This window comes from Haliaeetus leucocephalus, unplaced genomic scaffold (assembly GCF_000737465.1).
Source record: "Haliaeetus leucocephalus isolate CR32 unplaced genomic scaffold, Haliaeetus_leucocephalus-4.0 Scaffold566, whole genome shotgun sequence".
Classification (NCBI taxonomy): domain Eukaryota; kingdom Metazoa; phylum Chordata; class Aves; order Accipitriformes; family Accipitridae; genus Haliaeetus; species Haliaeetus leucocephalus.
In genome coordinates this window covers 2747260-2769336 of record NW_010973002.1, presented here as the reverse complement: position 1 = coordinate 2769336, position 22077 = coordinate 2747260, and the positions used below count along the sequence as shown (strand labels likewise).

Below are 22077 nucleotides of genomic sequence, written 5' to 3'. Positions count from 1 at the left end.
GAAACACAGTGTTTGAAGGTCATTTTTCACTTCTAGGATCAACAACCTGGAAACAAAGGAGCGCAATTAAAATTAATGTCCCACACAGTTTAAAAAATAATTGTGAATGGCTTCGAAACCTGACATTTCAACTGGGAATGTAGTTGATTTAATAACAATGAAAAAGCAACAATCACATGAGGACGCTGCAGTCATATGATTTTTTTGCATAGTCAGTCACAGCTTTGACTTTGATATATGCTCCCTCTCCTTTCTGCCAGATGAGGGCTTAGTTTAAACAAGCCTTATATCCCTGAGGCTATTGCCTTCACCCTTCTCCTTGGCCGACAGTAGGAGGGAGGGTTGGACCCAGCCAGGAGGGTGCTGAAGCACCGAGTCTGCGATGCACAGGACTGGACATCAGAGCCTGCGTCACTGAGAGAAATGCTGGCTGGCATGCTCCGAGTAGTGACAATTACTTACACAGCTAACAGAAAATGCTAGAAAAATGGAAGAAACTAAAAACAAAAAAAAAAAATAAAAAGAGTAAGTAGTCACAGTTCTAAAATCTCCTTCGTTGGCCAGTCTCTTCATTCTGTTGACAGTGCCTTGGACTTACAAACTTTCATGTGCCCTGCCCAAAATAATAATGGTTTAGTGTTGCCCAACTTGCTGGTTCCTGGCTAGCCAGTGTCTCACTTGCCAGTGCTATACTTTGGAATCACTGAAACCACTACTGAACTCCTGTCTTGAGGACCGTACTTGCTTCTATGCCATGCCATCTCACCAAAGCTTGTCCTTCGCTGCAAACAAAAGCAAGAAACTTCACGAGGCTGCCAGGGTTGCAACAAAATTCAGTTGCTGCACTGCACGCAGAACACCTGGGCTGGTGAAGCATGTTGAACTTGAATTTGAACCACTAAGTGCAGTGTTTGCCCCTCTGTCTGTATTACCCTAGTCCTCCTGAGCCATTGGTTATACCTCATTGTTAGGCTGGGCAGCAAAGTCTATTTTTCCTTTATGTCTACACACCATGAAGTATATACAATGAAGTACTTGTCTGTGTGTAGGTCATGGCAACTTGTGAGCTAGATATTGACTGGCCGTCACAACCTATGGTCTATGATCACACCTCTAACCATAGGCACATTGTATTGTGCAGCTGTGGTCAGATGGTACACACATGTGTCCACTAATGTTTAAATAACGTTTTCCTTAACAATCAACTCTGATCAGGATCCAAGTCCAGGGATGTGTTAGAACTGGCCAGTCTCCATTTAGTTTACAGTTGTTGTCCAGCATGTAGGGAGAGACACATGGTTAGGTAGTGATGGGTCCATCAAATGCAGTGAGCTGTTGCAGTAGCACTTGCAAATCAGGCTGGGGCAAGAGTTAATTTGGACTTCTAGAAATAGACGTTCCTATTTTAAAAACAAATTAAGTACAAAAATTGATCATAGTGCAAAACTAGTATAAAAATGCCTGCGAGGTAAATGGTGTGGCTCTAAACAGGTCTCAGAAATCCCAGGGAATGCTGAAAGCAAAGGGAATGAGTCATAAGCACATGAGCTGAAAGAAGCTGAAGACAAAATCATGCATCTCTGCTTAATTCCATCACATGATGAGTCCTGGGGCCCTTCATTTAATCGGAGAGCAGAGAAGCGGAGAAACTTCATTCTCACTTCTCAGTGGGGACTGGAGGAGTTCCCGTGTGCAGGCACTGGGCACTCTCTACTCCTCTGCGCACGCTGAGCCGACGCAGCGTCTCCGGCACCATGAGCAGTGTTCACCGCCACCTCGGATTCCTGCTCCTGACCGAAGCGGTGCTGTGTGCTGCCGCCACACGTGAGTGTTTCCTTCACCCCGTCCTCTCTCCCTGCCCCTGCGGGTTCGACAGCCCAAGCCAGTGCAGTAAAAACGGCTGCTCCTTGCATGTGCAGTGACTGCTGGAGCTGTGCTTGGGAACTGGTGCGAGACAGCTAGCTCCACCTCAGAATCACCTGGCTCTGGGTAGAAATGTCACCTGAGCTGGAGAAATACACCAAGAGCTGTTCAGTTACCTATTTCCTGCGCTCCACAGATACACGGAGCTGACCGGAGCTAAGCCTTGGCTCATTTCAAGAAATTCGTAACAATATTTCCCCAACTCAAGCGTAGCTAAAAAGGCAGATGCAGAATGGACTTCTCCCAGTGTGCCCAGCTCAGCTGTGGCTGGGAGAGACCAGGTCAGAGGCAGTGCTTCCCACTGGGAGACCCAGACCTGTGGATCCCCAACCTCAGGGAGGCTGATCAAGGAATTAGGTCCTCAAACCACGATGGGCAGGCAGTGGGCTGGTCCTCTGCTTCTTTCCAGGCCCCCAGCTTGACTCAAGTCTTAGGCTGACTCCCTGAGCTCAGGGCTGGGAACACAGAAATGGGATTTTAGGCTCAAATTCCAGAATCTACAGTAAGGAAACAGAAGACCTTAAAAGCTGAGGTCCGGCTGAGTATCCATTTAGCCTTGTACCTGTCTCCAATGGGAAACAGTAAGGGATACATAACTGGGCAAGTGTATACTGGTATTTCCTCAGGACACTTTCCCAGCCTCTGGTGATTTATAGCGCCAGAACTGCCTCTATCAGATGCAGAGTCATTGTATTTAACAGTTTTTACTGGACTTTTCTTCCATCCGTTCACGCACTTGGGTTTTGATTGCAAGCCATGTATATTTTTGGCACACACAAGATCCTGCCAGCAAGAAATTTCACACCTTAACTGTGCCTTACATGAAGAAATATCTTTTATGCGCTTAGAACCTGTAACCTGCTGGTTTCATTTGATCCTCCTTAAGTTTTGTACTTTCAGAAATAGTGACAAATTGCTTCTTCCTCCATGCTGTTCGTGATTCTGTTTTTATATTCTCCTCTGTCATCTCTTCTCCAGGCTCAAGACACGGTCTATTTAGCTGTGCCTCATAAGGAAACAATTCTATCCCTTTGCAGCATCCTCGCCACCTTTTTCTGTATTTTTTTCAGTTCTCTTATACCCTGCTTGACCTGTAGAGAACAGGGCAGCATACAGTATTCAACACATGAACACACATGGAATTATACAATGCTGTAATGACATTTTCATCTTCATTCTCTATCTATCTAGCCTTTCCCTAGTTTTTCAACTACCAGTGAGCACTGTATTCAAAACTGTAAAGCTACGAGATCTCATTTCTGAGTGGCCATAGCTAGTTTAGAGTCTGTTGTTCTATAAGTAAAGTTACATTTACCTATGCTGAATTTCATATAGTTGTATTCTTGAGTCATTGAGTCTCACACAGTCCTCCCCTCTACTACTTTAAGACACTGTCTTCAGCAGATTAAAGAACTTCTTTACTGTTTACCTGTTTTCCAGATGATGAACATTTTAAATTATTTCAACAATTGAGAAAACTGGCTACTTATGCATAACTTTTGGTTCATATATCCTAACCAATTATTTATTCATGTGAAATCCCTCATTCTTATCCCACGGTAACTTAGTTCCTTTAAGTGCCTTTAGCGAGAGACCTCATCAAATGTGTCTGGAACTCAAGCAGACTATAAGAAGCAGGTCAGCCTTGTTCCCATGCTCTCTGGCTCCCTCAGCGAAACTTGAATATATTTGTGAGGAATGCGCTCCTTTTACGGCATATCATATTAATCCACTGTATCTGCTAATTCTGTTCTTCACTGCTGTTTCTACCAGCTTCTCCAATTTGAGCCTCAAACTTTTTGTAATCCTCTAAATCTTCCCTGGAAGTGTTTTTAAAGAGTGTCATAGCATTTGCCAACTTTCCTTTCTCGGCCACTGAAGCAGTTTTAAGCAAGATGTTACATGCTATGGTTAATAGCTCATTTATTTCATTCTTGAATAACTTCCATAATTTTTGAGCCATCCTATCTAGACAACTTCATTTTGTTGATTTGTTCTATAATTTTTTTTTTTGTGCCAAAACTTCATTTTGAGAGAGACTCTCCATCACTGTAAAGAAAAATTCTAGCACAGAAACCTCTTATACTCCTCCTTTGTGAATGAAAATGTAAAGTAACATATTTGACTTTCATGCTATCCCTTTACCTTCCCTGAATGCTTCTTTTGTATCTACATAATCTTTTGGCCCTACAGACTTTCTGGCAAGCTATCCACTACTTTTGTATTTGAAAAAAAGATTAATTAGTAGGTTTTATGTTTTTCCAAGTTGTTCCTCAAATTCTTTTTTGCCCTGCTTTATTATGTTTCTATATGTAACTTTAGAAAGATTACATTATTTTCTGTCTTCTTAGCTTGGCCATAACATCAGCCTTTTTACTTCTAATACATTTTCATCCTCTTTAGCTAGGTCATCTTTTTATTGCTGTTATTCTAACATTGGCTTTCATTCTCTCATGGCTAACACACTATCACGGGAAACACTGAGCTTCTTGTCTTTGCTACATTTTTCACCAAAATGAAAAACAGAAAGAGAAGAAGAAAGTCAATCAGAGTATAAGATCTTTTCTCCTATGATCACCTCACCAAAACTATTACAGTAATCTGCTCCTTAGAGTGTAATATTACTCTATTTTGAACTGAATTGCTCTAATTTTGGTTATGATGACCAACATCTGTTCTTGAGTGTTTTTCATTGTTAAAGAAATACATTAAAGCTTTTTGTTCCTTTAAATTCAGCAACTGAAAATCTTCAGTTCGATGTGTTAGAGAAACTAGTGCTGAAGTATTTGCTCATCTGAAAAAATGTCTTTTGTCTTGTCCTGAAGCTTGTGAAATGTTTTATATTAGATTGAAATAAACAAAGCACATCAGGGAGGCACAGAAATGCCTAAGGAGCTTGTGATTTAGAAGCAGTGACCACAATTATTACCAAAGCTGGACAAGAAAATGACTTCTGAATTCAAGGATTGTTAATGAAAATTCGAAATTAAAAGCATTTATAAAATTAAAAGTGTTCCAGCTCTTTTTGATGAATTGAGCATTTGGGAAAAAAAACAATGATTGAAATGTTCTGATCTAACAAAATTCAAACATTTTTATTCATTAAATAATTTTTAGATAAAATCAAAGAGAATGGGGAAAAGAAATTAGGAAAAATCCCTGGCCGCTTACTTTCAAATAAGATTACGCATGAATTTAATGACCTAAAATGTAATTGAACTTGATAAGCCTTTGTGAAATACTTTTATACTTTCCTAATCTGTTTTTTTCCTGAGAAAAGTTTCTGAAGGACATTACCCAACTCTTCTTCTGACCAAGACTGAAAACAATACAGCATGTGATACAGGCCATTAAGTAAATACCAGTCATGATGTTATGTTATGCTTTGCTCACATCAAAATACATTAAATCTGCAGGGAAGACTTGATTCAAGTGATTTAAGTGAGACTGTGGGGAGTTCCTGTAGGAGCAAAAGACCGTGAGAGAATATGTCTCTGAGGGCAAAATCTGTTTTCCTTGAACCTTTCAGTCCTCAAGACTTGGGAGAGAGCTACCAGCGTCAGTTCGGAGTGACCATTAGGATGGGACTGGCCAAGGGATGTCCTTCCTGCCCAGCAGAAATCTCACTGGGCAATAAAACACCAAGAGAAAGCAGCTTCTGCCTCTTCTTCAGTGCTGTTTCTCTGGTTCTCCCTTGCAGTAAAATTAGGAGTCCCATGCCCATAAAGACCATGCTTAAACTGGCTACACCTGTTCTGTGCCTTTTCCAAAACTGGGAGATATTCCAACACAGCCAGTTACATTACAGCACACAGGGCCATTCTTGCCCTTCTTACAGGTCTCTGCATTTTCCTTGAAGTCATCCAACTCTTCGTTGCACTTGGGTATAAATCTCAGAAGCATCCAACATCAGCTACCTTTAAAATAAAGCCATGAACAGCAGAAATCCTAACTCCCTTGATGTTGTTACAGAATGGCACGCCTAGCAGTTAGCTGATTAACATGACAGAGCTGTTTAAAGCCCCCAGGCTTTAATGGAACTCTGCCGATGAGCCTACTTACAAACATATTTTTATGGCATCCTACAGTGGTTGACATGTTCCTACAGGTTACTTGGATATTTACTTTGCTTTTCATTATATGTACTTCATGACAGAAAGACGGATCCTAGAAGGCCTGGGAAAAGTTTGAGCCCATCATTTGTAGTAATATGAGAAGAGCGAGCTTATTAAAGTTACTTAATATCTGAGCCATTTTAAAGTAATAGGCATGAAGCTAATACGTTTTTGTTGTTATATTATAAACACATTGAATTTACTATTCAGCTCTAAATTTCCTTTTCTGGAAATATCAGCTTCTGTTACAATTGGTTCCACCCCTACCACCCAAACCACCAGCCAACTCACCAAAGAAGCTTCACTGGGTCAAAATTAATTCCTGGCATAACTTCCATTAGAGCACAACTCAGACACAGAGTGAACTTATCCTGTTAGCCTTTTACTCATAGATTTATCACCAGGCAAGCACAAAGCAGTCAGCAATCAAGCAACCTGTGTACAACTAGCCTGATTGTTGCCGAGTTATGTCCATTCATACAAACAATTGCTCTGATGTTGTCAAAATATTGTAAACCTTTTTATTCTTTCTCTGGAAAGCTTGCAATAGTGCAAGTAGAAAAACATCAGTCTGTCAGTAGTGGAATTGTCTTTATGTTGGTTATAGTTGATGTGTTTATAGCTGTGATGATAAAATTCTGTAACTTTCTACTGGTGAAGAGATTTCTAATCAGTACAAGAATATAGTTGTAATAAGAAGGCTGTTCAGCATAAGAGCAATATCTTTATAGGGTGGCGGGAAAAATGCTATTACGTTACATGTTTGTTTTTCTCTCTAGGGTTTCAAGATGTGCTGAGCCACGGAAGAACTTCTGTCACATCCTACAAGAAGCTACAAGGCTGGTCTAGTGATCAAAATAAATGGAACGAAAAGCTTTATCCTTTCTGGGAAGAAGGAGATCCCAGATGGAAGGACTGCTGGAAAGGTGATTGCACATAGGCATTTCAAAGACACTGAGAAAATTGGCCAGAAAACCCACCTCATTGAAGAGTGCAGGTGCTATAGTGCTTTTTCACAGATGCAATATCCACCACTGCTGCAAGGAATAGCAAATTAGAGATGACTGGCTTTGGTACCATTCCCAGTACATTGTCTGAGGAAGAAGAACAGTGAGTTGTTACGGTGAATGCTTTCCCATGACTCATAGTCTCAGACATTAATACTTATCAAGCCATATTGATGATGAGGGCTCTAGGACAACCCATTATTTGAAACATGTCCTGAAGGACAGGTAGCTTCAACTGCTACCTCAGTAGGGCATTGTGGGCTTCAGTTTGCCAACTTCAATGAAGGCCCTGTTTATTATCACCCCATCTGAGCTGAGGTCTAAAGGCTGCATCCCTGGGGAGAAACAAAAATATTCTCCTTTGGAATATATTGACCCCCATGGGTAAAAAACCATATTCTTAGCTTTAAGAAGGAAATGAAGAACAGACCAGTAAGTGATGTGGGGGGATATGATGAGTCCCTCTGATTGTTCTAAGTTGAGGTTTTGATAAGAGTGCAAGTGATTTAGGAGCACAAAACCCCTTGGAAACAGAGGAATCAATCAAGCATTTCTAATGTAAATAGTGCACAGCTGAAGGTAGCTGCTGTTCTGATGCATCCTTTATTGCACTGAAGACCAATTTTCTTTTATACAGGTGGAAGGGTGACAGCCAAATTGGACACTGATAGCCCAGCACTGGTAGGATCCAACGTGACCTTTGTTGTGACTCTCCAGTTTCCCAAGTGCCAAAAAGAAGATAATGATGGCAACATAATATACGAGAGAAACTGTACCCAGGGTAGGTAAAGGCAGTCTCCCTGTGCTATACACGCATCTGACTATGGTGCTGGGGTGAACATGTCATGAATCTTTTAAAACATCAGAGGCACACTCTATGAACAACAGCCATGTTGCTTTTAACTGATAACTACACGCATGTCTAACCTGTGCCACACCAGTTTCTCTCCTCAGAAGATCACTGTGGTATTTTCACTGTTCTGTACCCACTATATATAATGACTAGGTAATTTAAGATTTGCCTTCACTATAAAATTGCCTTCCCAAAACAGTGATGTTAATTTCGCTTCCTAACAAAACTGTTACTGCTTTTCAGCTCAGTCACAAGGTTGCAGAGTTACACTGTTTTCTTCCAAATTTATAAAGCTGTCAATTTATAAAATTGAGATTTTTTTTTCAATTAGGAATTGTAGAACTCACTAACCATCATCTGCATCTTGAAAAACCCTCAAGAAAGAGTAAATCTCACATTCCCACATTTTAAGAATTAAAAACAATCAAGAAAATAAATCATTTTAAAATCAAGCAATCTTTTGATCAATCACCTTTTTTAATCTTTTTTACAGTTACATGGAGCAAAAAAACTATCATCATTCCAATGTTTGAGGCTACCAGATCTAGAGTGAAACAGGCTGTTGTACATTTCTTCCTCTGAATTCATAAATGTTCAACAAAGTTTTTTATTGATCAAAGCAATTTCATTTCCAGACATATCAGCAATTTTTTTTGTCAGCCTGAGTTCTACTTTTTGACTGTCTAATGTTTTGTTAACTGCTGATATCCATTCTCTACTTAATATCTGTTGTGCTGTTTGGGGAAGGAAGCTGTCCTTTTATTACTTAGAAAGGAACTGAAATTCATGTCTAAGTTATTTAAAGGTGCCATAGAAAACTTTTCTGACAAAACAAACTAAGTCACTTCCTCAAGTGCTTCCATGGCTGCTATTTCTACTTAAAATTTTAGATTCTGCTTGCCAAATGTTCAGGTAGCCCCACTAACTCCATTGAAAGAGTAGCATCCTGTGTAGTCAACAGCAACTTTTCAGCAAGCAATTTTAAATCATGTCTGGCCCGTGAGACAGTAAAATTTTTTTAAGCTTCTAAATAAAACAATGCCAAGCCAGAACAATCTGGTGTTTACATTAAAAACCAAACAAAGCACAATCTTATAAAACCAAATGTCAGTCTAAAAATACCTCACTTAAGCTGTTGTTTAAGTGCAATAACTGCTATAACCTGGGGTGCCTGCCTCCTGTTTCCTGACTTTCTGCACATTTCTCAGTTGACCGGGAACATGTCCTATTTCTACACTTAGATCCTCCAGCTTCCCAGGATCAGCAAGTCTATGTCTACAACTGGACTGAATGGATCGACAACTGTGGCTGGGAAAACTGCACAAGCAACCACAGCCATAATGTATTCCCAGATGGGAGACCTTTCCCTCATTATCCTGGCTGGAGAAGAAGGAACTTTGTCTATGTGTTTCACACGTTTGGTTAGTGCAGCAAGATATCCCTTGGTCTGGCTGATGCTACAAAGCTTATATTCACTCTGTACACTAACTCATTTGTCGAGTATGTTTTAGTAAAAGTTCTTTAAAAAGGATTCCATGCTCTTGAGTGGAGATCCCAAATTCATTCCCTGCTTTCCAGAGAGGCTATTAGCTGCTCGGTCGGGAAATCACGGATTACCAGGAGATTCTCTTTCTTCTGCATTCACAGTACTACCACTGAAGAAGATTAATTTCCTTTCAGTAATACTCAAGATCCTTTCCTAGGAAAACAGAGGGTCCAAGCAGTCAGTCAGATGTTTTGTTGACTGCTCATTGCCACTTCAGATTCTTAAATTTAAGAGAGACCATAGTGCTGTATATCTTCTGATCAGTTTAACGGTGCAGCACTCCTTGCCTCTGGGGAGGTGAAAACTGCCACTGACTGTATGGTACTGATCTGGCCGCAGATGCCGATTTTCAGTATCGGTTGGGCTATTCCTGACATTGGCTACATACTAAATCTTAGTATCCTAAGTTAGCCTGGCTAAATCAGTATTACCATCAATATCAGCATGAGTAATAATAGTAATGTCCCAAATTTTGTGTAGAGGTGATACTATTTACCTACCTCAATCAGCTGTTACAAAAACAAACAAGCAAATGTATACAAAGGGTTTAGGGTATGAAGCAAGAGGTATTATACCTTCTTGCTACACTGAAAGCATACAAACACAAGATCACTTAAAATGCCTAAGAGGTAACACCATCCACTACATAATCCTAATGACTTAATGTAATTGCTTTGGAAAGATGTAGATGCCTTGGCAAATTTCTCTTAGGTTAGCAAAATTTGAGACACCTTTCTGACACCTTCAAAAAACCCACAGAAATAACAGGAGTAAATACATTGTAAATGTATTCAGTCCTCCAAAAACACCTGCCAGATAACTGAAAGACAATTCTAAACTATTCATTTTGATTTAGACAATCCGAGATTCACAGAGATATTGCTTCTCTTAAAACAACTCATAGCTAGGCTGAAGGGGTAAACATATTGTAAGTTCATGTTCTGTTTCAGGTCAGTACTACCAAACAACTGGACGATCTTCAGTGATGTTTTCAGTCAACACAGCAAATATCACTCTTGGCAAACATGTGATGGCGGTATCCATTTACAGGAGAGGGCACTCAGCATATGTTCCAATTGCAACAGCAAGTGCCATTTATGTTGTAACAGGTAAGCATGCTGGAATAAATTGTAATAAAATACTAGGGGTATTTGTTGTTTAGGTGTCAGAAGAATTCAGCACAAGCATCATCTGGCACGAAAAGAAGACATTGGCTTGAGAAAGGTTTTTAATATGGATGTGGAATCTCTGGTAAATTGCCTTGAGTAGTGTAATTTACCTTTGTATCTAGCTCAGTTGTGATGCCTCTACTTTGTAATGAAAAATTATTTATGAGAGGAAACACAATCTTCCACAGATGCCTGTGATTCCTCATTTCTTCCCATACTTTTCTGGGTAACACTTTCCTACTGACATTCACTCCTCAGATCAGTAAATCGAATTAAAGTAGAAACCCATGTTAATGTCTCACATTTTGACTGTTGCTGTTCAGGGACTTTGGAGCTGTTTGTTGTTTGCAGCCAGGTATGTATGCTTTATTTATTTACTTCTTTTTTTTTCCCCTCCAGACAAAATTCCAATATTTGTGAGTATGTTCCAAAAACATGACCGCAACATCTCAGACTCCATTTTTATCAAAGACTCACCAATCACATTTGATGTGAAGATCCATGATCCCACCTACTATCTTAATAACTCTGCCATCTCCTACAAGTGGAACTTTGGAGATGGAAGTGGCTTATTTGTAGCCAGCAGTTCCACTACAACTCACACCTACACTCTGCAAGGGAACTTCACTCTGAATTTAACTGTCCAAGCCATTATACCTGTACCTTGCCAGCCAGTAACACCTACTGCACTACTGCCCACCTCAGCAGGTAAGAGTTTATTGAAGAGCAGTGGTATTAGGAGCTATGCTAAAACTCTAAATTCTGGTATTTTAAGTTCGTATCTTTAGAAGTTTTACTGTCATCAATGAAAGAGCTGCAAGGCTCTGCAAACCCTCTATAAATTGGTTTAGAGACAGAATCAATAAGCATAAACTCTTCTATGATTCTACAGTAGGCATCACTTACACATTTAACACATTACATATCCAGTTCTACTGCAACAGTGACAGCATACAGAGGTCTTCAGATGGACATGCAGTACATATAAATTTGGTTTTACACCCTCTACCACACCAGGTCAAGTGACTTTAGCCTTGCCTACTCAGGTTCATCTTCTGAGGTAAGATGTAAATTTTAAGTGAGAAAGAAGTATTTCAGAACACTCTTACAGTCAGTTCCTTTCTGGTTTGCATTAACTTCCACCCAAAATTAAAAGAGATTGGATTGAACTAGAAGAAAGTTACTCATATTCCAAAATATGGGATTTGCACATGGCATTAACCCAGAATGGCTTTTCCACTTTAAATTTATGCACTATCATATTTCAGAATAACTTTCATTATGTTCAGCATTGGTTTATCATCTCAGGGGGGTTTAAGGTTTGTAAAAGGCCTGCAGTTTCAGCCTGGGTAGTTATAATACTACTACTATTAAATTATAAATGTGGCTATATTTTTCAAATTTCAGAATTTTAATATGTGCTTTTACCAAAATGTTGAGTGAGAATGAAAAATGAAAGGAAAGATATAATTTTCACTACTTCCCCTCTTCATTTTTCCACTAGCTGTAATGTAGAGCAATGGGAAAATACCTGCTATTAAAGAGAGCGATTTAAACCTTTTATTGGCCTTTGGATTTCTTCTAGAATTGATTTAGGAATTTTAAAGAAGTGTTTAATTACATAAAACCTTTCACTCTCACTTTTATTTCACAGAGTTGGGTGACTAGCAATGTGGCTTTTAGAGTAAGGCTACCCAGGCCACTCCAGGGTTCTATGCTGGGCATGTGTGTTTTCTTTAAGCCTTATTACTGTGATCCCATACAGATACACACATGACTGCACAGCTGCAAACCAAAGTCACTAATGACCTATGTAATGAATGCAGTTGAAATATATGGCCATGTTCAGAATACCTGTAAGCTGAACTTGTTCTAAAGCTGTGTGTCTATTCTTTCTCCCTCAACTCAACAGTAACGACTGGAGTATCTTCTAATTCAGACACTTCTACCGCTGTCGAGTCAATGGAAGATAATCCTGATGGAGGCTGCCATATTTACAGAAATGGATACTATAGAACTGGTATCTCTATCGTAGGTAAGGATGTAGGTCAACACCTGAACAGAGGAATGGGGTTAATAATGTACAACAATGTATGGTAGAGATAATTTTTCTTTAGGCTTCCCTTTATCAAATACCTAAGACCCACAATAAGATCTTTATTTTGGACCTAGCTGACATTTTTAAAGACTAATGTACAGACAGCTAACTGGCTGACTTCGGTCTCTTTACATGCTCTGCCAGGACCTAGCAGCAGAGGTTATAGCCCCTTGGTTTCAGACACATGAGGCTGGGCCTTGGTCTGGATGCCTGCTGATGGTTGCCCCCATGCTACCTGTGGTGTTTCCAGGCACCTGGGCTGGAAAATGGCTGGCAGGGATGTGCACCATATCACTACTTTCTGTATCATCAGCTTCTGAACCTGCCACACCTGAAGCATACCGGCCTGGGGGGGTCACATAAGGTTGTATTGACCTTGGCATGCACAGAAGTCACGTGTAGTGGGAAAGGGAAGTAACTGTAAAATAAATAAGTAAATAATAATAATAGAAAAATAAAGCGGAGCAGAAAGGAGCAGCCTCACCGGGAAAGCACTGGAAATTTTCTCAGCTTTCAAACCCTTCAAGAGGAGTGCTAAGGGAGGGAGGAGGTTATGGAAAACAAGACTTGAACTGAGCATCAGCCAAACACTTGAGGTTCTATACACACAGACTTCAGAGCTTGTCATGTGCCCTACCATTGACATCTGTTTCCTCTCCCAGAGGGAATCCTTGAGGTAAATATTATTCAGATGATGAGCATCCAGATGACAGAAAGTCAAGCTGAAAACTCACTGGTTGACTTTGTTGTTACCTGCCAAGGGAGGTAAGTGTGTGAATGAAACTGTCAATCTTCCCTCTTTAAAAATAATTAGGTGCTGGAATGCTGTCTGCACTTAGATGCAGCTGCATGAACAAAAGTTGGGAACTGCAGTGTTTCTATTTCTTGACTGGAACTAAAGATAATGCAAGTCTCTTTTGTAAAGTATGGCAACAGAGGTTACTGCCAGGCTCTTAGGATTCAGAACAAATGTCAAGCTTCAGTAAAAATAAGAGAACTAGACAGTGGGGAGAAACAAGTCTATATTTTCCTGGCCAAGACAAGATTTCAGCACTTACTGTAAAATGGGAAGCAGTCTACTGAAATTGGAAGGAAACCCTTTCTTTTTGGCCATGGTTTTTCACACTTAGAGTAAATGGGTGTGTCCAAGCAATTTCTTGGATAGGAAAACATTGCACTAATACTCCTAGCTCCTAGAAGGGGATTAGAGTTGAGAGGACTGAGAAGTACAAGAATCATCTTGGTAATACAACTGGAAAACAATTAACCTCTCTTAAGCTAGCGTTTACATTTTCGGCACATGATACTACAGATAAGAATCTGCATTCCTTTCTTAATGATGTGTATTACAGGTAACGGACTTTATAATCCGATTTGAGGCAGGTAATTCTTTGATCACCATAAAATGTTAAATGAGATGTAAAAGAAGCAGATAATTTTATAGATTGTATATATCCATTTTGTATAAAATCCACATGTATGTATATAGAAAATGTATAGGTATATATAAAATACATATATAACGTATTAGTAAAACCACTCTTAAATCACTGTAGCGCCACTGATTTCAGTAAACAGGCACCAGCATAAAACCGGGGCATCAGTGCAATGTGTCTATGAACTGGGTTAATAGGACTCCACAGGTGTAATGTGTTCTCTCTTCCCATACCAGTCTCCCCACAGATGTCTGTACAGTAGTTTCTGACCCGACGTGCCAGGTGTCCAAGAGTGTGGTATGCGACCCCATCATCGTCACTGATGAATGCCTACTCACCATCAGGAGAGCTTTTGAGGAACCTGGAACATACTGTATAAACATCACCTTGGGGGATGACACAAGTCAAGCCCTTGCCAGCGCACTGATTTCTGTAAATGGAGGTGAGTCCACACAGAGCAGATGCGGGTTGTCTGTGAATAGCTTCTCCCTGTGGTCATTTCCCTGCAGCGGGGAAGAGCACAGGAATTTATATGGCATTTTTATTATGCCTGGAGGCCTCAGCTGAGACTGTGCCAGCTTGTGTGAGAGTCCATGCAAAGATAAAGGACGATTCTTTCCCTATGGGAATTTTAGATGTTAGAACTTGGTTTGATTTATGTTTACGATCCAATGAGTATAGTAATTACACAAACCCTTCAGTATTACAGAATATGAACTGTTCTTAAGCCATAATGTATTTTTCCACAGAATAACTCTGTTGGGCAGAAAAGCAGGTGGGGGACATACCAGCCAGCCTACTCCACACATGGAGAAACAGAGAGGAATTCAGCTCACTTGAGACAGAACCAAAGTCTGCAGCTGAGCTGGCTGCCCTGGGCCCTCTTTGTAGCTCATTGACCTTGACCAGGTTTCCATTTCTACATGAGGATAAGATGAATTAGGTTCTGGAAAGATCTATGTAACATTCATTGACTACAGAGCCTGCCCAGGGTGACTATTTCAGAACAGGAGGTTTACCTTTGGTTGGATGAGTATCAATGTGTCTTGCTCATGGTTGCCCAAGCAGTCTTTGACAGACCCAGGTATTAAACTGAGCCTCAGTCAGAAGAATAAATGATCGTGCTGTCTCTCTGCTCCCACTCCCATTGCCCTCCTGACCTCCCACTGCAATGTCATAGTGACTCTTCTGTACCAGCGAAGCAACTGACCCTTTGCAGTCATTTGCCACAGTATTTTTGGCTGATTTTATTTAATCTGGGTATAAATTTAGCTGTACCGAAATCAGTTCATGATGACTAAGGCACAATGCCTGACCTATAAGTGCATTCCAGCTCCTAAAGGTGAAGATAAGCATGCAGTAGGATTTTTCCAAACTGTATTCACAGAGGCTAACTTTAGCCCAGTAAGGCTGGTCTTCCTAGATTTCCTCCAGAGGGCAAAGCTAAGTTGTACTTTGGGGCTTCCACTATAATCAAGGCAGAATTAGAATCTAAGAGACGTTGCTGCTTTGAGTCACCTTCTGGAGGAGCCCATCTAACATTTGCAAACATTTCTCATGTGCCACAATTTTCCACTCATTTTTCAAGAGAAGGCAAGTATTTATGAATTTCTGAAAATCCCATAATTTGGTGCCTGAGTATTTGGTGCCTAAACATTGGGCCCTTGAAATTTGGCAGAACTGTGCCTGAGTTATGTAGGCATTGCACAAAACATCCACTCTTAACTTGCTTAAACTGTGTTGAGTGGGTTGCTGTCCTATGATTTAGACCCATCCCACCAGTATGTGTTGCTTTGCAAACTAGTCCAAGGACCTACCTCATTCATAAAATAAGGTAAATCCCTAGAGTCTCAGCAAAAATACTGTGTAAACTAGGAGGGAAGTCAAGCCTTCACAAACAATTGTATCAACAAACTGAGAAATATATGAGGCACATGTATGAAGTAAATGGTAAACCCTGATTTGATATCTCAATTTTCATAGACAGCAATTATAAATTAATAACTGGAAAGGTAAGCCAACACACACCTCTAGGTTACTTCACTGTATAAACACTGTTGTTAAAATGAGGACCAAGAATGTGTCTCAGTGTCAGTAAACTCGATAAAGGTATAGCCTGTGGACTGGAAAATTAAGATATTTAAAAAGAATACTTGTGATGATTTGGCTTCTTCCATCAGATACGATGGAATTAGGAGTAGATGCGAGTGAAATGGTTGATGGCAAACCAGAAGGCAGAGTTCAGTGACAGGCAGAGCTCAAAGTTAATTTCCCAGAATGAGCACATTAAAAAAGCAGAGCCCTCAGCTCTGGATAAGGCAAACAAGCCTAAGTCCATCAATCTCTTAGCCACACTCTGCCATCTTAACATATGGGACTGCAACAAACAATAACATTTAAGAAACTCCTTTCTATCCCCTTTCCCCCGGTCATCATTCCTAAGAGAAAGCTGAAGCTGAATCTAACATTAAAGCTTATAAAGTGACTGCATCTCTTATACTCGCAGTGTAAATGTTTCCCTGGCGTAGCAACTGGCAAGGAGCAAATTAGCTGCACCTCGTGGGGTGCCAGCAAGACCCTCTGTTCCCTTCCATGCTGGAAGGGCAGCCATGTGTCTCAGAAGCATGGCTCATACGAGAAAACCGGCAAAGCCCAACTCACACTCTGGTGGAACCGAGAATTAAACCAATTAGGATGTGAAAGCACCACCTGCTGCCAAAGTCACTGACCTCCAAAGCTTAGCATATTAGAAGTACTAAATGTACTTCAATCTTTACAGCAATCAAGTAAAAATTATATTTTCTTTAGAAAATCTCTCTCACTGTAAAAAAGAGGTTAACATTTAATCAAACTACTTTCTGAACTCTAGGATCATCATCAGGAACAACAGAAGGTGTCTTTATCTTCCTTGGTTTGTTGGCAGTGTTTGCCGCCATTGGGGCTTTTGTCCTTTACAAGTAAGTTGCTAGTTTCTAGGATTAAAAACAGTTCAAGGAACTGTCAAAAATATTAGTTTAAATTAACACAACCAACAACTTAAATTTCCATTAGCTATATTTTTGTTTCTTTTTTATTGTTGTTCACAAATATTCTGGCAAATATTCAAGAAAATCAGGTTACTGGCTTAAGCCACAAAACCACTGGAAAACATGCAAATGTTAAAGACTTTCGTAGAAAATTACATTCTGTGCTCATAAGCACAAACAGTAATACTAGAAGGCCTGGGAACTGCCTGGGAAATAATTGACAAATAAATTCTTTGGGAAAAAGGTGCTAGGCATGCAGGACAGTAGTTAACAGAAGCACATGTTACTGCATTATTAGCCTGGATGTTTCTCATGAAACTTTAAGACTGCACCAAGACTCCTGAGTCAAGAGTATGCTCACCCTTCACAGTCAGTGGTGAGAAAGAAACACCTCCACAGAGCACCAAGACTCCACTAAGCAATGGAGCCTTCTCATTAAACCAGGCCTTAGTTACCATGACTGACCTATGGCTGTTAACTGTTAAATGGGATCGAAGAGGGAAGGAGGAGAAAGAATATATGTTATGAATATATGGTTAATTCTCTTACGCACCAGTCACATGCTAAGTGTGAACTTTCATTTAAATGTCTTTCAGCAACTAACTGTGCACATTCCTTGCAGGAGATACAAGCAATACAAGCCTATTGAGAGAAGTGCAGCACAAGCAGAGAACCAGAAGGGACTAACTGCTTACTTCAGCAATTTCAAAGCAATTTTCTTCCCTAATAGTACTGAGAGAAATCCTCTCCTGAAAAGCAAACCAGGCATTGTTTAAACATTTAGTCTAACACTGACTATTAGATTACATACAGAACTCGTATCTGAACTGTACTTTGATGGGGTTTTCTTGTTGTTATAAAAAAAAACAGGGGGTAAGGTGAAAGCACATGTAGATGGGATGGTAACTTTTGGGGGCTTGGTGAAATTTGAAATATTAAAATAGTCCTTCATAGGAAACAGTAAGGTAGTTTTGAGCACTCGCTGTTCTTGCTTGTGATCTAAGATACACTCTTCTGAATAACTTACACCCCCCTCTCCCTTATCTGGATTTTCTTACTTCTAGGTTAACTACCTGCAAACTAATCAGATCCATAATCTGGAGGGGGAAAACAGGTTAATTTAAAAAAAAACCCAAAACGACCAAAAAACAACTTGTAAATACTTAGTCTTAAATAGACAGTCCAGTATAGCTGCTTGCTGCCTTAGCAGGATTCATGCCTTTGCTAGAAAGACATGGGGGGCAGACATATGTTATGTCTGTGGAATGAAACGTGTCACGGCCTATTCCCAGGCATTGGCACTGAACCACTGACACTCTTACACTGTTCAGGAGGTCCTAGCACAGTCTTGCCCCAGGCGGGCTAGCTCCCCACCAAGCAAACCCCAGATTCTGGGAACCACCAGAGGCACTGTTCCCCACCAGGAGTTTGGCAGCAGCCACCCTGTTTTGCAGGGTTCAATAGCATGGATGCAGCTCATTATATGCCAGTTGGCCTCAGGGCCAGAAAACAGGGCTGGACACATTTAGTTTCCTACTGGACATGGCTACCAGTGCACAAGTCTCACTACAAACTAGACCACAGACACCCGAGCAACAAGATGAGGCCCATCTGCTTGGCTCTCCCTGTTGAAACTTTTACTCTGAGTCCCATGTAAAATCCTTAGATGCAATTGCTGATGCCATCTTTGTCTCCTTTGTTTCCGTTGGTCTTGGAGACACTGGACTGGCACCACTGCTCCCCAGAGGGCAGATATGTGCTCCATGTACAAGGGTCAGCAGAACAAGGGTTCTAGCAGGAAGGGGTAGCATTCAACTCCCTTTTCCCCTTCTCCTTTCATTCCCCTCTCTCCTGCTGTAAAGATATATTAATTTCTGCTCACTCCTCCATCCCTCTGTCTTTGACCAGTTCATCAAATAAATGAAAACCCCAATATAAATAAAGCACTCTGCTCCAGTTTCTGCTTTTGCATGATGCAGCTTAAAAAGCATAAACTTCTGCAAAATGAACGTGCCTTCACTTGTTTACTCTATCTGCAATTCTGTGTTAAGAAAACTCACGTTGAGGCCTTTCCCAAGTGATCTGGTCTTCTAGCCATACATGCTCATCATTCTGCATTGTGGCGTTTCACAGCATGAGACCAGAAGCGAACTGCTGAAGGCTGGATTACTGGATGATGAGAAAAGGAGATCACCTTATTTGTAGATGGGAAGAGGTTGCTAAAAAGTTTCACTGAGATGAGCAAACAGACCAAAAATGCTTTAAATAGATCATTTTCCATAAGAGCCTTGCTGTTAATATTAAAGGTTATAATAAAAATGAAATTAACTTTCATCTGGGGGCTGGGAAAATGACCTTACGCAATCCATTTCTAAACACTGAATTCTTTGAAGATCTGTATTGCAATATAATTAGCTTATTTACCGTGTCTTGGAACATCTCTGATACATATTGTTCTCAGTTCCTGTGGTGATATATAAGCATAAACGTATTTTCCTGGTATCTTAGCAGACCTGTCAAACGCTCATCATTTGCACTACCCCAGTGCACATGGACACCTTTAAATGACTTAAGGATATAAAAAATGCAGATTCCAACATGCCTGTGAGATTAGTTCTTTAGTTCTAAAATTCAACAGCCTCTTTTCTTCTTCTGTTTCCAGGTTCTCCAATTATTTTAACTCCTCTGCGGCCATTTCAGTTATATTACTAAAAGCACCATACTTGCCATTGTTCCATCTTCCTTATATGTAACATCCTATTGTCTAACCGCAAATGGGCATCTAAAACTCTTCTCTGACTTAAACAGAAAACACATTTCCTGCAAAAATTACTGCCTGAATGTTATGTCCTCTGTTATCAGTCAGACTGCTGACAGGAAGGACTGTAATTTGTATTTGTTGCTCTAGCTTGAGGCAGGACAGGGGTTTAGTGGAAAGCTTATGACCTGTAATGCAGCATGAAAAAATTAAATCTGTCACAGCTATAAAGCTTAGGATCAGTGATGACGCAGGCTAGCACTGACCTAGGCTATACGCAGAAAGCATTTTGTTTCATCAAAACACTGTGTGTTAGGAGCTCAGAGACAAATTAAGCTTTTGCATAGAAAACAGCTTTTGGGCGTACTTTATGAACTTTTTTATCCTTTAACCTAAGTATACAGAATAGCTTGCACTATCTTCCTTCAAATATCATGTCAGAATATTAATTTTTTATAATTTGATTTTGCCTTTTCAGCTGTAACTTCCCTTTCATACATCTTTACTTTTATAAAATGGAATCTAACTTCTGTACTCACAAATAAACAATCTAATGATTTTAGAGAGTACATCTCCTTTGTCTCAGAAAAAGATACTGTCAGATAAGCAACTTGATGAGTTGCCTAATTACCAATCAAAACAGTATCTACCTCCAGAAAACACAACGGGATTTGCCTAAGTCTTAGTTCGCTTATGCACATCTGGTACTACTGTTGGTTACCTAGCCATTTTTGCAGTCTCCCTTCAAGTGTACTTGAGGCAATGGCACCACAAACCTGAGAAGTGAGGAGACTTTCTTAACCGGACGACAGCTGAGGAACCCCATTTCAGAACAGATCAGGATACAAATTAATTTCATGTCCTTCAAAGGCAAGAACAGCTGACAAATAACAGATTTGTGAATGTCAGCAAATGTTACAAGACAGGTTTCGGGCACCCCCTTTGAAGAAATAACATCAAAGAATGACATCAGACATAAATGTACATCATCTTTAGAAAGAACATCTTTTCAAACATTTCATCAAGAGAAACGGAAATATTAGCTGGGTAACAAGTTTATTAAAAGTAATTGTAAAAAATAAAGTATTATTTCAAACAGCTTGTCTTCTGCCTCCCCCCTTTTCTTCTTGAACACTTCTTATAGCACACAATTAAGAGACTCATCAGATGTAGCATATTTTTCTTACCAAAAGTATTTCTAAGCTGAAACCAAGGCTAAAAAACACCAGCCCCTGAAGGAATTGTAAAGGAATCAAACTAAACTTTGCAAGAGACAACCAGACACTGTGGCCTGTTAGTATAACTGACCACCTCCAGCCTTGTACAGCATACTCAAATTTCCTTTAAAGCTAAAGCTTTTATCACTACAGGTCTTTATAATTCACAAGATTATGCCTTTTAAGCCTTAACACCATTGTTTTATCATCATACTCGGTGAGGGAGGGAAAAACAGCCTGAACGGTAATTCTTTTATTTTACTGTCAGTGTAAATGCCAACATCTCTGGAGGAAGGGGGTGGAGGGAAACAGGTTTCTCCCACAGTAAGTACAAATGCTTGAACTTGCCTAGGTCATAGCTTTTTAACCCTTGACAACACTCTCTACAGCAAAACAAACATAGCGAGACTACTGCCTTGCGCCCATTAACACCGTGTGGGAATTACACAAACGTAAAACACACGTTCCCAAGAAAAATGTGCTAGTTTCAAACCAGCTGCGGCTTTTCAGGCAAAACCATAGCCTTTAGCGGGGCGCACAAGGCTCGAACTGGGATACGTGAGTAGGGGTCACACGGCAGTGCCCACGTTCTGCGTCTGCTCCTTTCCAGCTTCCCAAGCACCCACCGCAGCAGAGCGCGGGTTACGGGTGCCCAGGTCCCCTCCCCCCCCGCCCCGATCCCGCCCCTTTTACCGCCCCGTGGCTCAGGCACCCCTCAGAAAACACTGACGCGGAGCACAAAACGGGGACCGGGAAGCCGAGGCCGAGCCACTGCCCGCCCCGACGTTCCTATCTACACCCCCAAACCCCCGCACCGGGGCTCCGACAGAGGAGCGGGGAAGCCCCGGGGCTGGGCCGTGCGAGGGCGGCACATGACGGCCCCGGCGGCCGCTCCTCGGAGAGGAGCCGCTCCTCGGAGAGCGCCCGCT

General features: G+C 40.7%; 1 protein-coding gene across 1 annotated transcript; it reads left to right on the top strand.

Moving 5' to 3' along the window:
• The first annotated feature begins 1754 nt into the window (after positions 1–1754).
• On the top strand, positions 1755–18294 carry GPNMB (glycoprotein (transmembrane) nmb). Its single transcript, XM_010577608.1, has 11 exons — positions 1755–1824; positions 6818–6964; positions 7683–7826; positions 9140–9319; positions 10395–10553; positions 11013–11321; positions 12526–12648; positions 13374–13476; positions 14384–14589; positions 17017–17104; positions 17796–18294. The coding sequence occupies exons 1-11, from the start codon at positions 1755–1757 to the stop codon at positions 17947–17949; spliced, it is 1683 nt and encodes a 560-aa protein (XP_010575910.1). The 3' UTR covers positions 17950–18294.
• The last annotated feature ends 3783 nt before the right edge of the window (positions 18295–22077 follow it).

What these genes read in the sequence shown, in the direction of transcription:
- GPNMB (XM_010577608.1), top strand. Translation starts at nt 1,755, where the DNA reads ATGAGCAGTGTTCACCGCCACCTCGGATTCCTGCTCCTGACCGAAGCG. An exon ending in CTATGTGTTTCACACGTTTG is followed by an intron (nt 9,320 to 10,394) that starts GTTAGTGCAGCA and finishes GTTCTGTTTCAG; the next exon opens with GTCAGTACTACCAAACAACT. An exon ending in GGGGCTTTTGTCCTTTACAA is followed by an intron (nt 17,105 to 17,795) that starts GTAAGTTGCTAG and finishes CATTCCTTGCAG; the next exon opens with GAGATACAAGCAATACAAGC.